Source organism: Syngnathus leptorhynchus, chromosome 4 (genome assembly GCF_054491065.1).
Source record: "Syngnathus leptorhynchus isolate UIUO chromosome 4, UIUO_Slep, whole genome shotgun sequence".
NCBI lineage: Eukaryota > Metazoa > Chordata > Actinopteri > Syngnathiformes > Syngnathidae > Syngnathus > Syngnathus leptorhynchus.
Window position 1 is genome coordinate 8,181,270 of NC_141198.1, and position 25,360 is coordinate 8,206,629.

Here is a 25,360-nt window from a genome sequence, read left to right on the forward strand (position 1 = left end):
AAAACGCACTGTTCCTATTTTTTTTATTATGAAAAACAGAACATAGTCCTGTTAAATTTGAATGCTTACTGAAGTTGAATTCTATTCCAATTAAAAAAAAAATCATTTTAGGTAGTTACATTTTTACTGGAATTGCTTTGCATTTAACAGAAGACTGTTTTTTTTATGACAATAAAATGTTATGAAACTTTGTTGAGCTGGAACGGTGCGTTTTCAGCTTTTATTTTTGAACAACATTCAACTTGCAAAATTATGATGACTGTCTATATATTGATTATTTAGGAAAATCAGAAAAACATCATTTTCATTATAATTTGGAACACAGTGCAGTAGCAGGATCACGCTGCACTATAGTAAGAACAACTTATTAATAATATATAATATAATTAGATTGATATATTATAAACTATAGTTTTGTACTACTTGTGACACTTTTGACCTACTCTACTTGCACTATAAATCCGCATAAGGCTACTTATATTCGCAGGATCGCATCCGACTATTTCCAGAATCAACACTGATGGGGTGATGACATCACAAAATTGTTAATGACACACGAACATGAAAGAACTTTTTTTCCAAACAACCTAAACATCAAAGGTAAACTCTTTATTTAACTGACATGCGCGTAATAAAGTAATAGTACGCAAAGTATCTATTTGAGAGCAGCTGTCATAACAATTTAAACAGCAAAAACAACAACAACAACAACAATCAGTGGGGAAGCTTTCCTGACGTGGCTGAGGGGGATCCTCATTAACGGGTGAGCTCCTGTGAGAATTAAGACAAGAACCACGTCGGGATTGGCTCGCCAGCCAAGCCATGCAGGGTTAATCCTACCAGCTGCGCAGTGGCCGTGGTTCCCCGAGCGGATGAACACTGGCAGATGATGACATTAGTGCCCTGGGCTTTGAGCTCAAGACACTCGCTGATCTGCTCGCAGCTCCGCAAACAAGTCGGCGCACATTCGACCAATCTGGACCTCCTGAGGAGAAAGAAACTTGGGCTTCGACGTTGACCATCCATCGCAGTGCATTTATTATTTTTCAATCCAAGGATTTAGTCAGTCTTGGTCTGAGACTTGGAAGAGCGCTATTTGCGAAGCTCGTTACGCGCAACTTTTACGCACATGCAAGGGAGTCACGGATGAGCTGATCTCGAGGTGCCTTCATCATCACCTGCACAACGCAGGGACACAACAGGTGTGATGGCAGTCAGTGCATCGCATGTCGACATGGATGAACACAAAAGCGGCACAATTTACTGAAGCAGGCGTGAAACTAGTGAGGCTTGAAAGTTCTCTCCAAGAAAAGAGCCCCGCCGGGTGCCAAAATGAGCTGCAGCTGCCTACGCTGGAGGATGTTACACCTGATATTTGTCACCTTTACAACAGTTATCGCCCAAGGTAAGACTGCTTTGTGCACACTTTATAAAATCTCATCCTGGGATAGGAACAGTTCTACTCTTGAGTCTCCAAAACTAGTTGGAAATCTTGGTTTCAAAAAATGGACCAAAAAGATTTAGACTACGTTTTATTTAGTGCACGTAGTGGAGTTGGGAGGTGTCTGGCTTTCAGCCGAAAAGCAGATTTCTCTACTAGTCTAAATAATTGATAAATGTCCTCATTTGTGACACAAACTTACATCACTCTCTGCAGTGATATAGCATTTCAGCGATCTTACACATGTCACGTTGTGCATGATGAAACATTTACCATGGAATAAGTAAAGGGCGCAAGATTTAATGTATTGCAACTTAAACCATGCCTCATGTATAATTCACCGGTTCTCAATGCAAAGTAGACCTTGCACGTTGTTTTCGATATGCGACACGCGCACACGCGCGCTCACGGCCACTTTCACGATGAAGGTGAAAAAAACAAAATACAATTCAAAATCTAATGCATCATTTTCCAGTGCAATCTGGGTTTATTTGTATGGATATAGTCCAATGCTGGAAAATAATGCAATGGAAAATTACACATTTTTCTCCTTAAATCAGCTTTAACAATCTTATTGGGAGCAAAAATCTCAACCAATCACTGTCCAATGCGGGAAAATAATGCGATGGAAAATTTCACATTTTTCTCCTTAAATCAGCTTTAACAATCTTATTGGGTACAAAAATCTCCTCCAATCACTGTCCAATGCCGGAAAATAATGCAATGGAAAATTCTACATTTTTCTCCTTAAATCAGCTTTAACAATCTTATTGGGTCCGAAAATCTCAACCAATCACTGTGCAAGATTAAGCTCCACCGACCCCCCCCCCCTCCCTCCCAATTTTGCTGTTTATTTTCTCCAGCATCTCACTTTGCAGCCTCCAAAGGAGGCATGCTGTGCGAGCACTTTATACGTACATCATATTTATAAAGCACCCGCTAAAGCACGTTCAAAGACATAAAAGGCTGTCAAATAATGTTTGATGATTGAAGAGGATGTGACTTGTACTGCAGAAGTTTACTCAACTGGAAAGTCTATCTGTAATATTCTTCTTTTGAATGCATCAAGACAGTCAAGTGTATGATTCATAATTTATGACAACTATAAACAAGACAAATTTGAGTCAAGTCAGGCCAAGCTTTTTAAAACTTGTTCAATTGCTCATATAAATGACCATAAACACAACACCCAAATGACATACACAACCTAATAAGATTCAGTACAAGAGATTTTATTATCACTGTGCTTAGTTTGGATGCACTTCAGGACATTAGAGAATATAAATTTAGCATGATTTCTTTATTCTATTGTATTCATGGTTGTGATGTATTAATGTTTTTTCTTTATAGAACTGCACTCCATTATACTAAAATTTGTTACTATTATTTTTCTCCAATTATGTTGTTGGCAGCCCTTATTATAAGAAACAACTCTTTGTATGTACAGTATGAAAGTTACAAGTAACTTTCAGTTGTCATCTGACAATGTCAATGAAAGGCTGTCATGATTTGTGATCCAGCTGCATATAGATCTGTTTATCCTTGTACTTAGGTCAGTAATGTGCATTCAGAAAATTCAACTGCCTCCCAAATTGAGACAGCTTAACCATGGTCTAGCGAGGAGAACGGATTGGATGAAATCATAAATTGAAACCAGACACAGACAACTGTTTTATTAAGATTGTATTTAGGTTGGAGCTAGAGCAAGGATTTGAGATTTCTAAACTGGATGATCTGAAATTTAATGTCAACTACATGAAACCTTTGATTACGAACATCATTGTTCTGTTCTAGATAGAAACTTTATCAGTATTAGGAGGAATGTCGCGTATTTGCTTAATATTTGAATGTTGTCAAAATGACTGACTGACTGACAGCATTAGTGACACATTTGTATCCATCTATTGTAGTAGCCTTGGAAGCAGAGATTTGTTTTTGTCTTCAATGATGTTTTTGGGAGTCAATCGGTGTGTGTGGCAGCTGTTTGCTACATATGGTAAAAGTCATTATGGCTCATTAGAATTCCCTATGCTGATTCAAGGTTGTAGATTCAAACAGGCTAATGGAATTATCGCAGTGTGAGCATTGTTTAATAGAAAGTGAGAGAAATAAACTTTAAAGGAGGACACTGAAATGACGTATTTTCTCCTACAGGTCAAACCACAGGCAAATTCAAAGCTATTTTTGACTATTAATAGAGATTTTTATTTGCAAATGCACCTGATAAAATAGAGTTAAATCAACTTCCAACCTTTCCTAGACTGGATGATGACTTCGCGTTTCTTTTTTAATCGAAGACACTTATAGTAAACTCCTACAGTGAAGTTGTTCAATCCAAACAAGCTCCAGATACAGGACCAACATTATGCTCAGTTTCTGCACTGTCTGCTCTAATTCACTTTATTTCATTTTTTTTTGCATGGAACATTTTCATTTGGGATGAGTACAGCTAGACCCCATTGGAGGGGGGGGTAGGTTTAGGTGGCTTTGAGATGCTGTTGTAACTTGTGCATGGCAACACCGATGCTTTCTGACTGGGCCAAGAAAAAGAGGAAGCGTCTGGTTTTTCGAATGCGACAGATATGAGCGATTGGAGCAGCTGGGGCAGCATATTTGCCATCAGGTTTGTCAGCTGAAAGCAGCATGGCTTGGTGATAAGTGAAGAGGATTGCTCACATTCCAAATTTCAACGTGGAAATGAGGAATGGGGCTTTATTTAATCTGACCTAGAATACGATAAATACATTTTGGGAGGGACTTGGAAAATGATCATAAGATTAATACGTTGATTTTCGTGCGTGAAGTCTGGAGAAGGGCATGTAGAGGCTGTAAAGGGAAGAGGTTGCATGTTAAGTACCTTGTTGTACTGCATTCTCACTCAGTAGATGGTGATCCAGTTTATATTCCTCTGGCCAGAGATGCTGCCAGCTCTGGTATTAAACCGCACATCTGTCACTGTGGGGCCTTGTTGGGCTAGCTCAGGACAACCCTGTTGCCAGCTTCCTTCTCTGTCTCCTTGCACTTTGTCAACCACACAGCAAGGTGAATAAGCGCGGGGTGGCGGGGGGGGGGTAAAAGAAGCCATTGTGCTTTTCTAAAGGCTTCTGGGCTGTCATGAGGGTGACACATACGCTACTGGCGTGTCCTGAACTGTCAGGGGCCATTGCGGGCTTTTTGGGTGAGTCGCGATGAGAACCAGAGGAGACCACGGCGGACGAACTACTTAAATGTCAACTTCCTTGGAGGGGCATGATGACTTGAGTTTGACACAGAAAAGCTTTAAGCTTTCATTCACGCTTTTGTTTAGAGGTCGACATCCTTACTAATGTATCTTGCACCACATTTAGAGTTGAAACATTAAAATGCAGCCTGGCTGTGATTTGTTTGGGTGTGAGTTGCCTCTAATGCTGTGTTTCAAATGCAATACCATGCTTAGTGCAGCTTCATTCATTTTATGATAATCTGCAGAGAGTAAACACCACTGTTTTTGTCCTTAATTCGCTAAGTAAGGAAATTATCTCAAATGATAAACTGAACACATGCCAGTTCTAACAGGCGTAGAATGAGTGTGCAATGTAGAATATATCGAAGCACTAAAAGCAGATTGACTGTTTTGTTGTTCCTCAAAAGGGTGGCTTTAGAAATTCCTACTTATTTAATCAAGAAAAATCTGGATGGATTTTACTGTATATTTAAATAAGGAGGCAATGATCCAATACTGGAGCTGAACATGTCAAATGATGCAATCATTTGTTAATGTTAATAATGACAGGGTAGACCGTAATTTCAGGGTTATAAAACCATAATATATATATATACTATCAAAATGACTAATTTTATCATATATTTTGTGGAAAACATAACCATGTCAAAAAATGGATTGACTTGGATTCAGGGTCATTTAACTACATAGTGCACAGATCGGTGTGGAACATGCTAAAATCAAAAAATCAATTGACTTGGATTCAGTGTCATTTAACTCCTTAGTGTACAGAGAAGTGTTGAACATGCTAAAATCACACCTATCCAAAATAGGGTACACAATGAAAGAAACATATTTTAAGAGATTTATCATTCATTGCATTGGCATCTGTGCAAAGGTTTGGCTAGTTTGAATTTAGATTGAAGAATTTAATTATTCAGTTTTGCTTCGCCGTCCTAATCAAACCATGTTGCCATTAACCAATGAAGCATACTCAGGAGAGAGGCAAAACGTCTTCCAAGACCAACAGAACGGTCCAGTACAGATCCTATTCAATTTTTGAGAATGAAATGAACTGAATGAATGACAACATCCACAAGGATTATTCTGCTACATTTTTGTGATGGCTGCATGATTCTGATGAGGACACCAAAGGCCTTTCCTAACATTTGCATTGGTCTTCAAACGATGCGACTTGTTTTTGATCTAAACACAGCCCACTAACTGAATCTGAAAAGCTGTTTTAATCCTGCTTTATGATGGTTAACTTCATCTTTGAGCCAGATGTATCAGATCCCACCTTCAACCAACCCCCAACTCCACCGGCCCCTCCTAAACCCTGATTGCACGCACACACACAAAGACCTAGCAGATCGTCTGTCTGTCTGTCTGTCTGTCTGTCTGTGAGAGACAAAACTAGGTCAGCTGAGAAGAAAAAAGAACTATGAGAAATGACAGGCAAACAATTTCACTTGATGGATACGATTTGGACAAAAAGTAAACATGGTTACTTGAAAAGATTACATTGTACCAAACTTGCACTGTCATCTCTAAGATATAATTAGCTCCCTGGGTATTATTTTTCTTTTTCCATGAGCCCAAATAAGATGTGATGCGATACATACTTACGTTTTTGTTTGTTTTTGTTTTTCACCTTTGCCTTCTAGACTTGCTGACCGACACAAAGAGCCCAGTGCCTTTCCCCGTCTTCTTGCCAGTCAGCTATGAGGTTCGGGATGCTGATTTCCTCTTCTTAAAAGAAGCAGGGCAGGACTTTATGAGGAATTTCAGCATGCAGAGTAACACACAGCCCTTTGTTATTTTGAGAGCAAGCCGCCAGCCCACCATCAGCGCAAGCTACGGCCACATGTCCACGGAGCAGGTTGTGCCTCTGGATCTGGTCCAGTCCGTGCAGCTCTTCAATGCCCCGGACGCCTTCACCTTCAACTGGAAGATTCAGGCCTTTGTGCTAACGCCTCGGGTCTTCTCCACCAAGCCCAAAGTGCGGGTGCTCTTTTATGTGGCGGGACGGGACTGGAACAGGGAGGAAGGCGCTGAGGATGAGCTACCTTGTGTGACAGTCTATGCCTTCTGGCAAACCCAGGAGGTGAGATGTTCCTGTGCCATGGGAGGTGAGAAGGGAACTTGCATGGCTGAGTTGCTGCCTTTGCCTGGCTGGTTTGGTCAGAGTTCTGAAAGCACCAGCAGGGAGAAACAAGACCCGTCAGTTGGGAATCTCGTCGAGCTCTACTATCAGGCACAGTCCAAAGTCGGCGGGAAGTGCGACACGCTGGAGGGGAGTCGCTGGGCAAGCTCACAACAGCAGCAGCAGACAAACTATGTTCCCGTCACTCCCATGCAGAGGATTGGCAGTGTGCGTCTCCTGCAGGTGCCCAAAGGAATGGCCACTCTCACCCGACTCAAACTTGGCAATTCCATTGTCATACGGACATCTTCCAAACCACTAAAGAAGACGGACATTGCCACCTTCTACATCCTCATGGCCAGTTCTGCTCAGCTAACTAACTTCACTCTTAGGTAAGATGGTGGTTTTTGGTGCCTTTTAATTTCTCCTGCTCAGCGCTTATCTGGATGAAGTCATTCAGAGCACAGTTGATTCTAGAAACGGCAAAAGCTCATTTTGTAGCCAAAAAAGCGAGACAGTCATTATGTGCACTCATCTATAAGCCTCGGGGCTTTGGAAACTATGGAACGTTACAGGAAATTAAATGAGGGATTTTTGTGGAAACTAAAATTGAGATTCTTTCCTGGAAACATGGCAGATAATTAAATGCAAAGAAAAAAAATCAAAAATAATTTTTTTGCGTTTGCACAGCTTGACGATATTAAGGGCTCAAAAGTCATATTCCTCAACACTGAGATGGATCAAATGAAGAGGCTTAAGTTCATTAGGACGCTACTTGACACGTTTTGCTGGGACTCTGTCAAATCATTTAACGTTGTCGACCTTATACTTGGATATGGAGATTACCTGCCGCAGTAGAGCGGAAGGCTCATTTCTCATTGAAAAATGCACGACTGATTGAAGAATTGTGAAAGTGTTTGAACGTGTGGTTAACGAAGGCTATGACGAATGTTGTGATGGAGGTGTGCATTTGATGCCGAGATTCTGAAGGAAATGTGCATGTTTCCTTAAATTTAATGCATCTATTAAATCAGCGGAATTTAGTGTGACTCAATTTTGCAGTGGAAAAAAGTTGAACAGATTTACATTGTCAAGTGTCTAGCAAGCTGGAGACTTCTGAGCTATATCTTGATGTTAATCAACCATCAAGGACCTTAATTAATTTTCTACTAATAGGACCAATGTTTACATTAACACTACATTTTCTAATTAAAATTAACAAATAATGATTTCATGTTTTCTCTGGATGCTCTAGATGGGTCCTGTTTCAAAATACATAGTTGCCACTGCAGAGTGAAGGTTTGCATAGATGTACTGTAGCTCAACTTTCTATGGCAGATGTAATGGTCTTCTTCTTTCGACCAGAAACTAGTTGAGACTGAAAAGCAACTCAACAGGTGTTTTTTTTCCATTTGTAGCTTCAATAATCACAGTTTTGAATCTTGACGAGCACAGCCCTTTCTTTGTGTGTCAAACTCTTCTCATTGTACTTCTCAATGGTTACTGTTGAGTTGCATATTCTAAAAAACATTGGCCGGTAGTTACGTTCATTGCAGACTCTAAACTGTCCGTAGGAATGCATCTGACAGTGAATGGTTATTTGTGTAATATGCGTGCCCTGCGGTTAAGCTGACCAGTATCGGCTTCTTGCAGTCAGCTAGTATAAACTCCAATTAACCGGGCGTCTATGGATGTGGATAGTTCACAACAATGTGAGACTTACATTAATATGGATCTTCCCCCCCCCCTTAAGAATATCTTGCTAATCTTGAAATTCCACTGTACCCCGCATAGACTCTGTCCCTTATTTAGCAAAGCAGACCATAACCCAGCCTCCTCCATGTTTCACAGTCGCAAGAACAGTGATTCTTTCTTATTAGGATTCAATTTAGAGCCAGGCTTGCCATAAAGTACAAATTTTGTCTCTTCGGTTCATAGGACATTGTCCCAGAAGCTTGCCAATTTTTTTGTAAGATTTATTTTCAACAGTGGTCGTCTTCCATGAAGTCCAGTTTGGCTCAGACTTTAGCGAATGGTGTAATGTGACACTGCTGTGGCTTGACCTTGGAGTTCAGTTTTTTTATTTGGAGGACGTTCTGGGCTCTTTTGCTACCATTTGTTTTATCAGTCGCATCAATTTGTCATCAGTTTTCTTCCTGGGGTCCCGACAATCTTAAAAGTTTTGAGACTCAAGTCCATGTTTAGTGTGTTTACACACCGTGTTACCAGCAGCACAGTGACTAATTGTTAACATTTAAATAGGCCAAGTGACTAAGTTTAATCGGGGAAACATCATTCTATTTCCACGCCTCTTTCACCTTGTTATTAAAAATAAAATTGATGTCTGATTTTATTGGTTAGTTTCCATTATTATTATCAGTATTAATTATTATTCAATAATGATAATAATAATAATAATAATAATAATAAAGGTTTTTTTTAACAACTTCACAATTAATTGTGTTATTATTACGTTTTTCTCTATATTTTACTTTTTTAACAACTTCACAATTGATCCATCAACTGGTTATTAATATGACAAGAAACAATCAGTCACAGTTCAGTCTCTATACTTTTGGTCCTTCCTCGATGGAGAGTGATTTGTAATGGTCACAGCTTTTACTTTACTGTCGTATGGTCATCAAGTGGCACGACATTGTGTGAGTGATGTGTTCCAACCGGAAGCCTAATCGTTTATCTATGTGACAAATGTGGCCTTTACAAGCATTTTTAGTGCTGCGATGTCTGCCATCTGGCAGCAATGTTAGCATAAACTGACTCTCAACCCCCTAAACTGCTCCATAAGTACGATAAGCACGATGCTGATCTTTGGCCATCAGACTGGCTAAACACTGGACGTGTGCCTGCATAAATGATTGCATCTGTTCTTTACTGTCTACTTGACTAAAATAATCTTAAAATAACATCAATCATAAAATAGATATTTGGGAGAAATAGACAGTTATCAAGAACCACGAGGATGTATAAAAAAAAAACTCTTGTGTATTTTAAACCAAGTATGGGAGCGTGCACATGCAGTAGTAGCCTTTTTCAAAATTGTGAAACAAGGTGCCACTCATGCCTTGCCTGGTCAGAAGTGAGATAGATGGCAGGTGCAGCACCTGAGAGCTGTTTTTCCTCACACACTGTCAACTTTAGTCTCTATTGCCATCCATCTTGCCTGCCCTGGTGCCTCCCTTTGCTTGCCGCCTCCTCGGGGTCCACTAACTAACGCCATGGACACTGCTTCTTACTCCTCACCGCTCATAAAAAAAAACCCTCCTCAAATCCCAGGGGATTTTAGTCTTCCCATGGAGAGAAAAAGGGGAAAAGGGCGGATAAGTCTTCTTGTTGCTGTCGCTTTTTATTAGCTAAATCCTGTTCCTTTCGGCTTAATACACAGCTATGCCCAGCTTGAACGCCACCTTGGTTTTCATATTGCGACATTAACATCCTATGAAAATGGCGTGAAAACTTTGTTTTTCCAAAAGACAAAAATATGATGCTAGATAAACAAAGTGCCTCACACGAAGCTCAATTTACAGTTCCGGATGAACACTTTTATTACTATGAAATGAATCTACTGGCGTGAGAACTTTGTTTTTCCAGTTCCAGATATACATTTTTGTTACTATTTTTAAGTCTAACCTGTTAAACAGTCACGCTATTCATTCAACATGGTCAGCGTTCAAATAAAAACACATAAACTGTCTGCAGACCACAAACTGTCTGCCAGAGCTTGTTTTGGTTAGGGATGGTAATACCCACCCACCGGTGTTGGGCTACTTGTAGAAATATATTTGATAACACAACATTTGACGTGAACTTGAAATCACCTCTCTATTACTTATGAAATGCCACACTGATTCTGATGACTTCCCGTGGGCTACCTGACTACAACTTTTGGAAGATAACGACAAAGCCAGCCAACAGTGGTCTTTTAAGGGAAGGTTTTGCCTGAAGTGGAAGCCATGCAGCGTCATTTCACAGTGTGAAGATACAGCAGACGGCTGCATGCCAAGGTTACTTGCCACTGGAGACCTGCTTTAGAGTGCGGCAAAGCTGAACATGCAGATGGTGTCACACATCCAAACACGCAAATGTGCACAGAAACGTAGCACAAAAACATCTTCAGGTTACGTTAAATATTTTAAATTGAGAGATAATGCATTGTCAAGGAGCACTGTCTCCACTTTTGCCGGACTTGTTAGAGCCATACTTGAACCGTAATTGTTGTTGCTTCTAACATAGATTACATCCCCTTAGAGAGTCATAATGCGATCAGCACTCCGTAGTTATCTGAAAGATTCAGGGATAAACCACGTCGCTTTGCATGCAGATGAAAGCCAAGAAGAATTACACGAGGAGGCTGCTCTGGGTGGCCTGTTCTGTGTCTCTTGGATATCAAACTGCCATTGTCTTGTAGGCTTTGTTAACACATAAATTCCCCCAAATGAATTATTTAGTGCAAGTAACCCCTGACCTTATCTTGATTGTCAATTCGGTAGACTGTCTCCCAGCTGTAAATTGCTTAGTGGGGTATGATTTTTAGCAGAAAGACTGTGCAATGACATAATGGCTATCTTATGAATGATTCCGCACAAGGATGGGTAGAAGTGATCTTTGCCACCTCTACTCCAGATGTCACATAGTATTCAATTTTGCTTGCCCATACTATTGCTAAAAGAGTCATTTTCATGTATAAACAAAGTCTAAATGGTCACTTATTTCCCCATGTTTCATAGGCTCCCAATCGGGGGCGTTTTTATTTACTACATTCTTGACCTTTCTATTTTTTGTTCAATTTGTATTTTTTTACTTTTACAGAGCAACGATAAAGAATGGCGTGACCTTTCGTACAGCAACACCAAGTAATTCTTTACTGTGGGATATCACACTGGATACGGCTGTAGACGGAGCCATCTCTGTCATTTGTCAGAGGAAGGCTCCCATATCTGGAAAAAGGCAAGTCTATTTCTCACATTGCGCTTGGATATCTATGAGCTGCTTCATCAGTTGAAAGTTCAGTTGCCTAAACAAACAAACAAACAAACAAACAAACAAACAAACAAACAAACAAACAAACAAACAAACACTTGAGGAGTCCGAAGGGAATCTGTGAAAAGCTGCATCAGGCATAAAAGTAGTTTTTGTAATGTAGCTCTCGCGAGGCACATCAATTGTTTGTTTGTTTGTTGGCAGCTGTGGAGGAAAACACAAACCTTCTGTCCCACCTGACAAGAACGAAGCACAAAATTGTACTGTGTCCCAGGAGGGTGTATCTGATACTCCTGAAGTACATATTGGCTGTAGGTGCTGCAAAGTGTTTTTCAAATTGCTATTTCCTTTTAAAATCATTGCCAACATAATACTCAATCTTACACCCCAAAAAAAATGAAGAATGGTTCAAAATAAACCCATCCATATTAAATAGGACATGTTGTGGCGGTATTTATGGAGGAATGTTGACACGCTGGAAATATTTGCAAGGTGAGATGAGATGAAGTGTTTGTATTGGAGAGCGCCTGGGTCACAATCTCTGTTGTAGTTCATTCCAAAAGTATTTGCGGTTCTTCCGTGGCAGACTCATCCAAACTAGTAAAAGTCAACCAGGTTGCCAAGCAACGCAGTGTACGTGGCACACACGAGATGAGATAAAAACAAATTCAAAGAGAAAACAGAATCCCATTTTTCCTACCAATTAATATGATATTATAATGTCAATATTTGGCCATTGTTGTTATGTAGTAGGGACACATACACAGATGTTAAGCAGTCGGTGAGCATCCGGTGTGCCCCCCCACACCCTCACCCTGATAGCGCAAATTAGCCGTCAACAGCGTTTAAACGACTCGCAATGACATGCAATATGATGTTTCACCTTCCAGAGGTGCAAGAACATACAGGCAACGGGAGAATGCCCGCGCTGACAGATTTGTCAGGGAATGCCCTCATTTCAAGGTCGCTCCACCGAGAGTCATGAAGGTGCATAAGTGACACACTTTAGTTGATGAGAGGATCTGAATTCCCCAAAAGACTGTGGAGCAGAGCATCGTTTCAGAATCAAGCACACAGGAAAATATGCCCCCAAATGGGTTTATAAATCAAAACCACATGCAGGTTCAATTGAGTGCAGCTCTCGCTACCTGAACAGAAGGTTCTGTCAAATGCGCAGTTATTTTTCTTTCTTCTATGTGGCCAAACATATAGGCAGGAAAAATCAAGAGCAATATGAGCTGACCCACGACCCCTGTGGGGACAAGCGGTACAGAAAATGGATGGATGGAATATGAGCTAATTGTTGCACACCAAATGCTCCCTCCCGAATGTGAATCATGTGGAGCATTTTGTTGTTGCCCTGGATGTACAGTATTCCCATTTTTTATTCATGGGAGCGCATTTCAGCATACAAGTATTGCCCCCACAGAGATCTGCTGAGGTTCGACTCAAACTGCAAGATTAATTCTGCCTCTGAGAAATACTTGCAAAAGCGAAGGTCTAATCTGTGCACCAAGGGCTGGCACTCAGGGAAAAGACAAGAAGCCAAACGAATAAGAATTGGCAATACTTTACACTTTGAAAGAAATACGAAAAGGCACAATCAGAGCAGTAAATTGTTTTTTCATGCATGTTTGTCACACTGATTTTTTTCAGGTCATACTACAAAGGGATGCTTTGACAGATAATATCTGCCGATTTGACCTCATTACTTTGTTTTCCCCCATTCGACATGGATGAAAACATTGTTTATCACAACTTTGTTAAGTGTGAACATACTGTATATTTCATGGCGACTAATCCGCCATGAAACCAACAGATCCCCTGCAGAGTCCATGCCTAGTCACTCTCACCACAGATGGAATTCCCTTGACTGTCTGGCTCCAAATACATTTGCAGTATGCTTGCATTTAAAGCTTATCCTATCCCACATCTTAGTAGTTTGAGCTGATTGTTAAAGACAGCTCGTCACAGATCATAAACAAGACACTTTGCACCATGAGCCACAATGTGAAGAGAGCAGCCTCATCCCATGTTATACACATCTGTGTTAATGCATACTTAAGGGGATGGATGCCTGCTTATGTCAAGTGAATAGCTTTTCTTGTTTTGATACTTCATTAGGATTACATTATCTTTTAATACCCAGTCTTGGTGCAATATGTTGAGATTAGTCAATTATAGTAAGACCCTGTTTTTGCTTTACAAGAGGCAGATACAATAGATTGTAGAGTGAGAAGAAAGGGGATACAAAGCTTTCCAGTTGTTGTTGAGTCTGGAACTAATGGAGGATTAACAAATGATCACTGGTGGTTTGTTGTTACTCGAAAGTAGGCTGGTGGCCAGCCCATCAAGAGTTCATTCGCTGAAGTAAACAATTTGGTGGGGTCTGATGATTCAAGGGTGCCCCTGCCACATAATAATACTTTTCAACACTAATTGCAGTGATCATTTTTCCCCCAAACAGCCTCCTACCACATTTGCATGAGGCTTTGCTATGTGCGTGCAACCAGTGTTTTCGTCATACATTTTTCTTGTTCATTGTTTGTCTAGAAATGAATCACATAATAGGAACTTTGCCGCACAAGAAAATTGAATCCATAGCCAAGTCACTATTCAGGCTGACATCCTTGAGAAGCCATTATACAAAGGTCACAAAGGCATCTACTTTGCCGCTGTCCCCATATATTGCTCTGTAACAAAATCCATCCAAAGGGCCAACAGAATAGCATCATTTTCCATTCCATATGGATCTCTAATAGCCTGCATTACCAAAGTCCTTACATTTGGAAAAACACAATAATTCCTTGAAACACATTTGAAAGAAATTGTATGTTGCACAGGGCATTTTCTTTGCATCTAATAAGCTATGATGCTATGTGTGTGTGTGTGTATATGGCGTCATGTGAAGCGCCTTCTTCAAGAGTTTCACCAAGTCTTTGTGTGGGTATGGGAATGTTTAGTCAGCTAATTTGCATTAAATTAAACCGTTAAGCAATCATTTGATAAATCCCATCTACATGGGCAGTATAACAACACTTTTTGTCATTACTTCACTATTGGCCTCTGACGTCGTACATGCAAGGAGGGCGTTTGTAAATTTGAATGATAGCCTGGAGAGACACACCCTCGAACGTTAGCTCGGCACAATTAGAAATGTGTCTCCTCCTCAGGACCTGGAGTTGATAAACTACAGTAGCTTACATCATCAAATTAAATCTTATATGAAGAACAGAACAGGCAGTGATTTATTATAAACACCAAAGCATTAATTTGTCATTACCCAAAACTGTCAGTCTGCTTGGCAATGAATTCAATTACATACAGTACATTTCACTCTGACTGTTGGCGAGCCAATAAAACACAACTCCTGTTCCAGACTGAGAGCAAAAAGCCAAAGGCTAAAAGTGCAGCATATACGCCAGCAAAATCATTCAACTGTTACACAATCTCACCTATCTAAATTGGAATGTGTCTAAAAAAGAATTTGTGCCCATAACTTGTCAGTGGTCAGGAAATTTTCAACATTTCACATTAATCTGGCATCCAACTCCCTACCAGCAAAACTAATTGTGAAAGCGTACGTTTGTTTGCCAACGTCCATTAACCACGGATAGCCTATTAAGTAACGAACTGATGGACAAAACACAAACGGGAATTTTTCCTGGGTGGAGGTCTGTGCTCAACTGTGTTACATTCAAACTATGTGGCAATCTAACAGGATCTGTGCTTCCCCTCTCAGACTTGAAGGCAGTCTGCTGGAGGTGCTTCAAATGGATTTTGAGGTTGATGAGTTAAGCAGCCCAGTGAACAGTCAGGTGATCATATGGAAATTGGAACTCCCATCCAAAAATACTGCCAAGACTGAAGGAGCAATGAGAATCTACACCACTCAGAGAGACTATGTTGGCCTGGCTCCTCTTATAACGGTGAGTCGGCATCAGCCTGCCTGTCGCATTGTGAACCAGTGTTGATATTACTGCCGATAACGTTTGCAATAATTCCAAAGCTTGGATGGCATCCTTTGATCATCAGCACATGAAAATATGAAATGCACTTTGCTCTGATCCAATCCTGTCAGGCTGACTATACTTTGGATTGTTCAGCAAATGGCTCCTATTTTAAGCAAACAGTGACCTTGTGTTGTTGACTGACAGTGAGCTGATGTCTTTCTTCTGTGCATGCACTAATGTGGTCATCCGCTCCACGCAGAAGCTGCTTCATGTGCTTCTATTTTAGTGCTCGGCCTCGATCACCATCGCATAACAGCGGATCCGAAAAATGGTTACATTTTGAATGAAAAAAAAATAACGTGGCATTTTCACAACGTTGATTAACAGTGGCATTTAACCTGCTTGCTCTGTGTCATTCGAGTGAGTGTCCATAGCGGGTCATACTCGACTTGCTGCCTGCTTTATTTGTACGGTAATAATGCTGAAGGGCTTAAAGTGACATCTCTACTTGTGACTTTGACATAGTCCATCTCCATTTAGCATGAAACTTCAGGCAGTGGACCAGACATGAGATTTGCTTCTCAGTATATATCATATGTCACACGGTTACACCTGCTTTTGAACTATGTCGTAATGCCAGTCAAAAGAAAAAGACAAAAGACATGTTAGTTCTGCGTCACTTAAACCAGTTTTACAGTTCAGAGACAATCGTCCATCTGCTTTACTTTGTCCTCTGGGTGAATTTCACCGATCGTTCATAGAACCCGACCCAGATAAACTCCACTGTCAAAAAGCGAAATTGTCAGGCACATGTGCGAACACTCACATACACACGCAGATGCGCTAAACAACAATTATTTCAACTTGATTTTACACAGAGAACACACACATCCATCTGCTTTCATTTGATTCTTCATGACCGCACACAAGCATGTGAAGGAATTCAGCGAGATATTAACAAGAGCTATTACCTCCAACTGCACTCTATGTGCCTTTTTAATTATAAATGGCTGTTGCTGCAATGATGGAAATGTTCTGAAGAATAATGGTGCCAAGTTGAAATGTTAAAGGAAAACTAAATGAACTATATAGAAGAGGATTATTATATCAGTCTTTCATGACAGAACTTTGCATAACAAAGTCAAAATCTTTATGTATTTCCATGCACCATCTTATGTCGTAAGAAATTCCTATGCATCATTAACTGTGATGGGCATGAAGGACGAGAAACTGTGTGGCCCCCATCCTCTACTTTAAATTGTACTGAAAACCTTTGAAGCAGCCGACGAGGTTGGGAAAATTCACAATCAAATTCACACTAAACCATATTTTTCATCAAAATGTGAGTCAAATTCAGCATTTGACTTTGTTGGTTGTACTCTTTGTAGGTAGATATATCTTTTTTAAAGCACAATATAATGGGTGTGCATGGTCAACATGACAAATCTCTGCTTTATTGTATCAGGCAGTCTGACTTTTTTTTTTCTTGACAAAAAACAGACCAATAGTCTTCTTTCAATGGCAGGACACTGAGATCCTGAACACTGCAATTCTGACTGGAAAAAAGGTGACGGTGCCTGTAAGAACAGTGGCTGTGGAAGAGGACGGCCTGATCACTGATGTTTCTGAATATACAGAATGCAGCTCCACTGATGAAGATGTTCTCAAGGTATGGTTCACTTGGAAATACAGTACACTACTTTAAATAGTAACATTTTTTTTTTAATCAGGATTATAGTTTAATATCTATCTATCCATTTCTCTCGCTCAACTGAGAAAAAAAGAAATATTTTTACACAAGTGGTTCGGCCATGTGTGTGACAGCAAGGACAACTGCAGACAAATATGCTGTACCAAAGTCACTTCTCTCAATCTCTTTTTCCACTCAGTAAAACAAACTGTTAGTCGGGCTTCAACAGCATCACCCATCAATCTCATCCTCAATGAACAACCGCTGAGCTAAATCGCTCAGCACAAATTACCTTGCAGTCTGCCACACTGCTCTCTCTCATCCTGTGACTTTTCCCTTTTATCCTGAGAACCTGGGCATGGCTGACAGCCAAAAGCCGGCTTTTTTGACTGATGAAATTGAAAGTCAGGGCCCTTGACTGCAGGGTCACACAATGGAAGAATTTACATTAAAGAAGCACAATGGACCTAAGGGAAAGTAATGTACATTTTTGATGACAAAATGTGTTACTCTCTCCCTCAAGAGAATGAATATTACCATACACAAAAATATAGATTCATGCAACACTTGGTTTTGCTCCCTAGTTTCATGGTCTGAACTCAAAGATCCTAGTCTTCTTCCGTGTACACAAAAGGCCATTTTCTCTCAAATATTGTTCACATGTTCGTGTTAGAGACCACTATTCCTTTCCTGAAATCAACAAGTGTGGCATATCAAGATGCCGATTAGACAGCTAGATAGGTGGGCCGCAGGCTATCCACAATATAAGACCACACTGAAATGTTCAGATGTTCAATTGCTGTGTATGTGTGGGGGGGTCTTCATAACTATTTTTTTTACCTAACACAGTGCAACACATCTAATTTGCAAAGACTTGATGAGGCCTGTGAAACATGTCCATTGAAAGACATGTCCAGTGAGTTTACTGGCCATGCTGGAACTTGGATTGGCTTCTAGAAATTGTGTGCGGATCCTTGCAACCTGGGGTTGTGGATGAATGGCACATCAACGGGCCCCAGGATCTCATCACTGCATTTAAAATGCCATCTCCAAAATGCACCTGTGTTGGTTTGGTTGTCCATAACATATGCCTGCACTTACCATAATCCCTTCATCAACATGGGCCACCTCATCCCACAACATTGACATCAGGATGTGTGATGCCATCCAGACTTATCGCCATTTGCCCAGTTCAGTGAGAACCAGGATTTATTTGAATAGACAATATGTTTCCAAAGTGGAAGGTGCCATCAAATGTAAGCATGTGCCCACTCAAGTCTGCTAAAATAAGATGCAGTTTAAGGCTACGATAATGAGGATGGCAAGCATGCAGATGAACTTCCATGAGATGGTTTCTGGCTGTTTGTGGAGAAATTATTTGGTTTTGGAAACCAATTGTTGCCGCAGCTGCTCAGGATGAAATGAAACAAATTGGACCTTCCTGTGTAATAATAATCATGCAATTGAATCACATCTTGATATGCCACATTTAAAGTAAGGGCTTAGTGTACTAGTTGGCCAGACAACAGCCTCAGTTACCAATTTTCAGTAAATCTTTTCATTCTTATCCCATTTTTTTCATCTTCAGTGTATGAAGAATATCAAATCTGCTGCTGCCAAATGGGAAAGAGTTTTTATGGCATTAGCATCTCATAAAACCAAATATACTTTATTATTATGTCATGTTGACACCAGTTGGAGAGAGTGAACATTCACTTCCCTCCACATACATTGGAAGAGAAAGGGCAAGTCCCTAATTTTTTTTTCACTGTAGATTGGGAACTTTGGGTTTCATATAGAAAGATGAACGTAAGACAGGAGATCAACATCTCATGTCAGTTGCAATGCGTTTGAAGTGTACAACATTTGCATATACATAGTATGTGCAGAGTATGTTTTTGTCAGGACAGAATTGAAATTGCTTGGCTTGCCAGACAACGCTGTACCAGCGATTGGGTCTGGTAGGGATTTGCAGCAAGTGTGTTTCTGAGGCAGGGCAAACCTGAGCAAACAGATGCAGCAAAGAGATGTGATGTCAAAGAAAATATTGCCAAATCTTTTGAAATAAATGCTTCCAGTGTTGTCAGCTGCTGAGGTTTCAATGACCTTGTGTGTCTGGTTATTTAAAATTGCGTTAATGCTGAATGATGTTAAGAAATTATCAAACCTCCCACATGCAATTTTGAATGACGATGGACTAGAAAGACCTACTCGGTTCGTTTTGAATTGAGGGTGAGCCAGACCCAATTTCTTAGTGGGTGTGGCTTGCCAGGCTAGAATTTTAACAGGTGAGAACTTCATGCTTTGTGTGACAAGTCAGGAACTTTATGGTGTGACTTGAATTTGCCCATTAACCCCAATAGAAAACAATTGTATTTTTTAATCTTTCAAATATATTTTCAGTAGCACTACAGTTATTATTATCCCTGAAGGATATCTTTCAGTCTGTCTGCACTGGCTCGTGAAAAAAAAAATACAATTTAAAAACAAATTTCAATTTATGACACAAAAATCCCTTTGGGTGCTATTATTGTTGACAGAATGAGATTGTGACTAAATAGAGTGGGCGGCTGCCACATTAAAATATATTCTGTTTTAAATGATGTTTTGAAGTGTTGTTTGAGCGTGAAGCTCTTGGATGATGTTCTCGTTAAAAAGACAAAATGAAGAGTGTCACAGAACATGGATGAATGGATGACTGCTAACACAATGAATTAAAACATGAGGACTCCATACAGCTTGAAAGCCAGCCTTAACAACAACTCAATTCTTGTCTATTGATCCATTCTTGCATTAGGAATTCTCCATCACTGCCACACTATAAATAAATGCACTGTTTGAATTCATGCATGAGATTATTTGTCAGGAAGTTAGGCCATAGCAGGATGACACATAGTGATGTGGTCATTTGAAAGCTTTAACTGAGGACACAGGGTGATTCTGAAATGCACCGATGATCTTCTCAAAAATAGCATGTGCACATGGCAGCGCATCATGTAGCCGAGTGCTGGATTCGTGCAAGTAAGAGCAAGATTTGCTATTTGTATTCCTCCTTAGGCTATCAGTCAAAGTCACATTATTTTTTCCACTCCTGTGTGCATTTCCAGAGGCTGGTGACTGAATTTAAATGTGGCGTTATAATTATCCTGTTTGTTGTGAGCGGTGGCTGTTGAGGGGACCAACAAAAAGCTGATTCGTGTCTTCGATTGTCCATGTGCTATTTCTGTAGTAGCTTAAACTCTCCAAGGTCACTTTTGAAATTATCGAGTAATGAATGCACTTGGCTGTGGAGGACTGATGTTGAGCGCTGGCTGCATCAGATGATATTTTGATTAACATAAAATAACAATGCAGCATCTTCCCAAAGCTTTGGAGCAGTGATCATCACAGTAGTTTATTGCAGCTATCACTACCATAACACATGCAGTTTGAAACTACCACAAGGACATTTGGTGTGGAGTGGAGTGACAATTTGTGAAAATATTGACATTTATGAGACTATTTGATGGTGTTTGTCACAGCTTAAAGTACTAACATAACCCTCATTCACAGCCAAATTGATTGTGGATGCAGTTTGTTCTCAAACATGTACCTGGACAAACCTATTGATATAATCAAGGACATTAACATGACAAAGTATCCCTATTTTTCTTCCTCTCTAGGTCTCGGACAGATGTGACTATGTTTTTGTAAATGGCAAGGAGACAAAAGGCAAAGTCAAGATGGTTGTAAACTTTACCTACAGCTATCTCAGTGCTCAACTTGAGCTGAATGTGTGGATGCCACGACTCCCTCTTCAGATAGAGGTGTCAGACACAGAGCTGAGCCAAATCAAAAGCTGGAGGGTCCCTATACTGACTTCCAAGAGGTGGGTTGCACATTAGTGTTGATAAAAGACGACTTTGTTTGGCCTCTAACCATTCCTTTCTCTAATTCGAATAATTGTGATATCCTTTTGCTTGCATTGCATATTAATACTCCCTCTGATCCAACCAGAGTCAAGATTGACTGATGATAATCTATGAATCAATTATCAAATAGGTGGTGTGTGTTTTATGTCTCAGATCTGTCTGGAACAGTCAAGTCAACGAAAAGAAAGGAAAGGGCTGCACATTGCAGTTTCAACATGCCCTAGTGCGTGTGCTAACCCACTTTGTGGCCGAGCAGGAAGACCCTCGGGACTCCAAAGCCTATTTCCTGGGCTCTGACTGGCAGGTGGATGTAACAAGACTTGTTAGATACTTTATGAAGGTGGAAGATCCTCGTGTGGCAAAGCTGCAGGAAGGGAAGGTGCTATCAGGACGAGATATTGGGACCACTGCCATCCAGGTAAGCATCAAACTAATATTATGAGGAAGGACAATAAAACATATCAGCACTGCTTGAGGATTGTGTCTGATATTGCCACTGAGATCAGAGTAAAGTGCATCTCAATATTCTTATAGGGGTTTGCATACATGACGTGTACCATCCACTGATTAATGTCAAATGGTCCAATAGTATGCCGGAGTTGGACTTGAAATGCTGGATACTCACTCACTAAAACTAATGTTCTTTTAATAAAAGTAGGCATATTAAAATCAAGTTTTGACTTACAGAAAGTCTTTTTAGGTCCCAAAGTGGTGGGATTCTTCACTACACCCTTCTCATAAATCCATCTAGCCCTTGCTAAGGCAGCCGAATCTGATGGACATTGTAGCGATGTGCAAGAATGGCCAAACATGTGGTATGGGCTGCTACCGTGCAACACCACCCTGATTGACCAACTGTATTGAAGTATTGCAGCACTGCGGGACCTATTGAGCGAAATTTAAAGCAAAGCAATTCTGGATTTGTCTAAATTTAGAGATTGCACAAAACAAAAACACTCAATTATGGTGAACCAATATATTTGGCCATTCTTTGCAGTTTTTTCACACAATAGCAAACAGCCGAATAAACTCACTAAACAGCCACCAAGTGTCTTGTGCAAATTGAGATAAAAGGGGATGCTGTGATTGGAGAAGGCCATATAAAGTCAAGTACAACATTGGGATTATACATGCCAAATAGTGACTCAAAAGTGGAGTCCTACAATCACAGTTGAGGACATCACTCATTTTGTATGCATCTCTTTGACCAAACATTGGTTACTTACTGTATGTTGTCTGAATTCATGTCATCTTCCTTCTGTATTTCAAAGTGGACAAGCAGTAAAGTTCAACCTTGGGCACAACTTTGAAAATTACATCAATTATTAATTACTTCATTATATCCCATTTTCTTATTGCACTGGTATTTCAGTCTTGGGACATTACTGTGCTATTCTGGGACCTCAGGTATCAAATTCCATGCTTTATGTATAAATGTGTTAGTATGGCAATGTAAATGTGTTCAATATAACATCCTGGTAGATAAACTACCCCACACAGTGTTTAGAGCCAGAGGAAATAAACATCATTACACTTGTCTAATGTGACATTGTTCTGCGACAGGTGTTTTCTCCACTCTCTGAAACAGTCTTGGCAAAAACAACGGTGAAAGTCACAGATGAAAAAGTGACCATCACTGAACTGGGGGTCCAGATGGTTGCAGGTCTCTCGATGACCCTACAGCTCAGCCCAGGAAGCAACAGGGCCATTCTGGCCACCACAACTACACAGGAAGTCCTGAGGTTGCCTAAACAGGTTAGATTCTCAATCAACTTAACTTTACCATGGTTGAATGATTGTTCCAAAACACAATGACAATTTATTTGTGATTAAGGGCTATGTAAATAAAATTGACTTTTTTTTGTTTCCTCTCCATTAGCAAGCCATGGTCAGTGCATGGGTCCAATTCAGTGATGGCAGCCAGACACCTCTTGACATTTACGATCCTGCCTTTTACCGTCTGACGGTCTCATCTCTGGATCAGGGAGTGGTGTCACTGCGTGGCACCCCTCCAGCTGTGGTGGCAGAGGGAGAGGGCGAAGGAGTTTTGGTTCGGGTGGAAATGTCCATCTGTGAGGTCTGCCAGAAGTCCAAACGAAAAAGCACTGTAGCTGTGGGCAATGGCAGTCTGAAGGTCAAGTTCCAGGTGAAAGGTCGACGACCAGACAGCAACGACAGAAGTTCCGACAGCAGCACCGTCAGCAAAACCACAGAAGAAAAGAACGGTGGGGACTTCAGAAATGATGGGGAAGAGATAGAGAGTGACAGGAAGCAAAGGAAACCATCACAGATTCCTTCATCACGCATCACAACATTGGCGAGAGACGAGAGCTCTTTGGCAAAGACCACAATTAAATCTACAGAAGGGACCGTTATCACCAGCGGCACACTTGGGGGTGTGGGGAAACCAACCACTTCAGGAAGTAGTCCCACCAGCATGGCCAATATCACTATGATGAGCAGCCCCAGTGACAGCAGTAAAGCGTCTGCCTCTGACAACAGTGTTCGTGTCACAAGTACTGTGAAGGCTCCTGGTAACCTGGTCAACTCCAATAACTTTCCCACTAAAATTGTTGTGCCTGGACAAGGTTCAGTGGAGGTTGAGACCACTCGTGATGACGACATGTTGACAAACAGACCTCTGACAGACTTAGAGATTGGTATGTACGCTCTTTTGGGAGTCTTTTGCTTGGCCATCATGGTATTTCTTGTAAATTGTATATCATACGTTGTTAAGTTCAGACATAAGAAGTCTTCGTCACATGGCCAGGAGCCCACAGGTCACAGGCACGACTGGGTGTGGCTTGGTACAGACGCCGAACTAGTGATGAGCGTCCCGGGAAGTCCCGTTCAGCAAGACTCGCAGGCTATGACCACGGTGATAGACATTGGGCCTGATAAAACTACTTCACTGTCCAGAAGGCCCAGTTGCCTAGGATCAGCTACAAACTCTCCTATTAGCTGTGTGGGCGCCTTCAGGAGCAAACCATTGCCTACAGAGTCCCTCCATTCTCCAACCAGCAAGAGGAAGCGAGTCCACTTCACTACCTTTTCCACGATGGAGCACCATCATTCCCCGCATCTCCCACAAAGGGAGAATGGACATGGCATCCACTGGGTTGGGAAAGAAGACAGTTGTGAAGAAGGACCCCAAGTGCCCATTGCAGAGCATAGGGACATCGTATAATAGTGAGTCTGATCAGATCTCACATTGCAGAAAATGTGGCTATGATCACCTCAATGCCTTTCTTGACTCATTATTACAAACATGGGATGAGGAAAAAAAAAGATCAACTCTTTTCATTACCTACCAAGGCCTTTTAGGTGTACTATACACAAACTGTATAATACTGTTAATACTGAAGAAATGAGCCCATGTTCCACCTAATGCGATGCTGCATGTGGATATCCAGTTCTTTTTGCACTTCCTGATGACCAACCCGCATTAAAGGCATTGAAGAGATGGGTTTAAAGCCATCAGAGTTTCAAGTCATGCTGTTCTTTTAGGCAGAAGTAGCCAAGGATGTTTGTCTTTATAATTTGGTATTTTGTGAACCCAGAATAAATTTAAGATGTATTTGAGCATTTTACCTTCATTCGTACCTGACCATAGTTATTTTGATCCTTAGCCTTTTTGCAGAATGTGCAAAATATTCACATGTTCATGTTGGCGGTCACATCAAGCGATATGAAGTGCATTACGTTAAAATGTGTTCCTGGTGTGTAAATGTTCCCATGTATTTAATCCGGGGTGCTACTAGATGAAACACAACCCAATTCAACTCATGTCAAAGGTTAAACTGTAGATTAATTAACACTTCTGCAGGTGAATAAAAAATACTTAAAAAAAAAAAAACCTCTTGCAAATAAATAATTGTGACAGAGCAGGGTGTTCACATTTGTTCAGAAATACAGCTGCATATACTAAACAATTTATTAGGATTGGACTGTGAATATTTTTGTAGCAGCAACAAGAAATATACTCTGTCAAATCAGTCCTTCCAATCCTTGTCACCCTT

The 25,360-nt window shown here is 40.6% G+C and overlaps 1 protein-coding gene across 1 annotated transcript; it reads left to right on the forward strand.

Annotated features, from left to right (window-relative positions):
- Nucleotides 1–708: 708 nt before the first annotated feature.
- On the forward strand, nucleotides 709–24,931 carry LOC147057878 (transmembrane protein 132D). The gene is made up of 9 exons (XM_085909411.1): nucleotides 709–1,405; nucleotides 6,311–7,181; nucleotides 11,617–11,754; nucleotides 15,530–15,716; nucleotides 17,266–17,409; nucleotides 21,093–21,298; nucleotides 21,495–21,759; nucleotides 22,905–23,096; nucleotides 23,221–24,931. Exons 1-9 carry the CDS (start codon nucleotides 1,333–1,335, stop codon nucleotides 24,526–24,528), a joined length of 3,384 nt encoding a protein of 1,127 aa, XP_085765537.1. The 5' UTR covers nucleotides 709–1,332; the 3' UTR covers nucleotides 24,529–24,931.
- The last annotated feature ends 429 nt before the right edge of the window (nucleotides 24,932–25,360 follow it).

Bases quoted from the DNA above. Each gene is read 5' to 3' on its own strand.
- LOC147057878 (XM_085909411.1), top strand. From the start codon at position 1,333: ATGAGCTGCAGCTGCCTACGCTGGAGGATGTTACACCTGATATTTGTC. The intron at 15,717-17,265 runs GTGAGTCGGCAT...TTTCAATGGCAG, and splicing joins GCCTGGCTCCTCTTATAACG to GACACTGAGATCCTGAACAC. The intron at 21,760-22,904 runs GTAAGCATCAAA...GTTCTGCGACAG, and splicing joins TTGGGACCACTGCCATCCAG to GTGTTTTCTCCACTCTCTGA.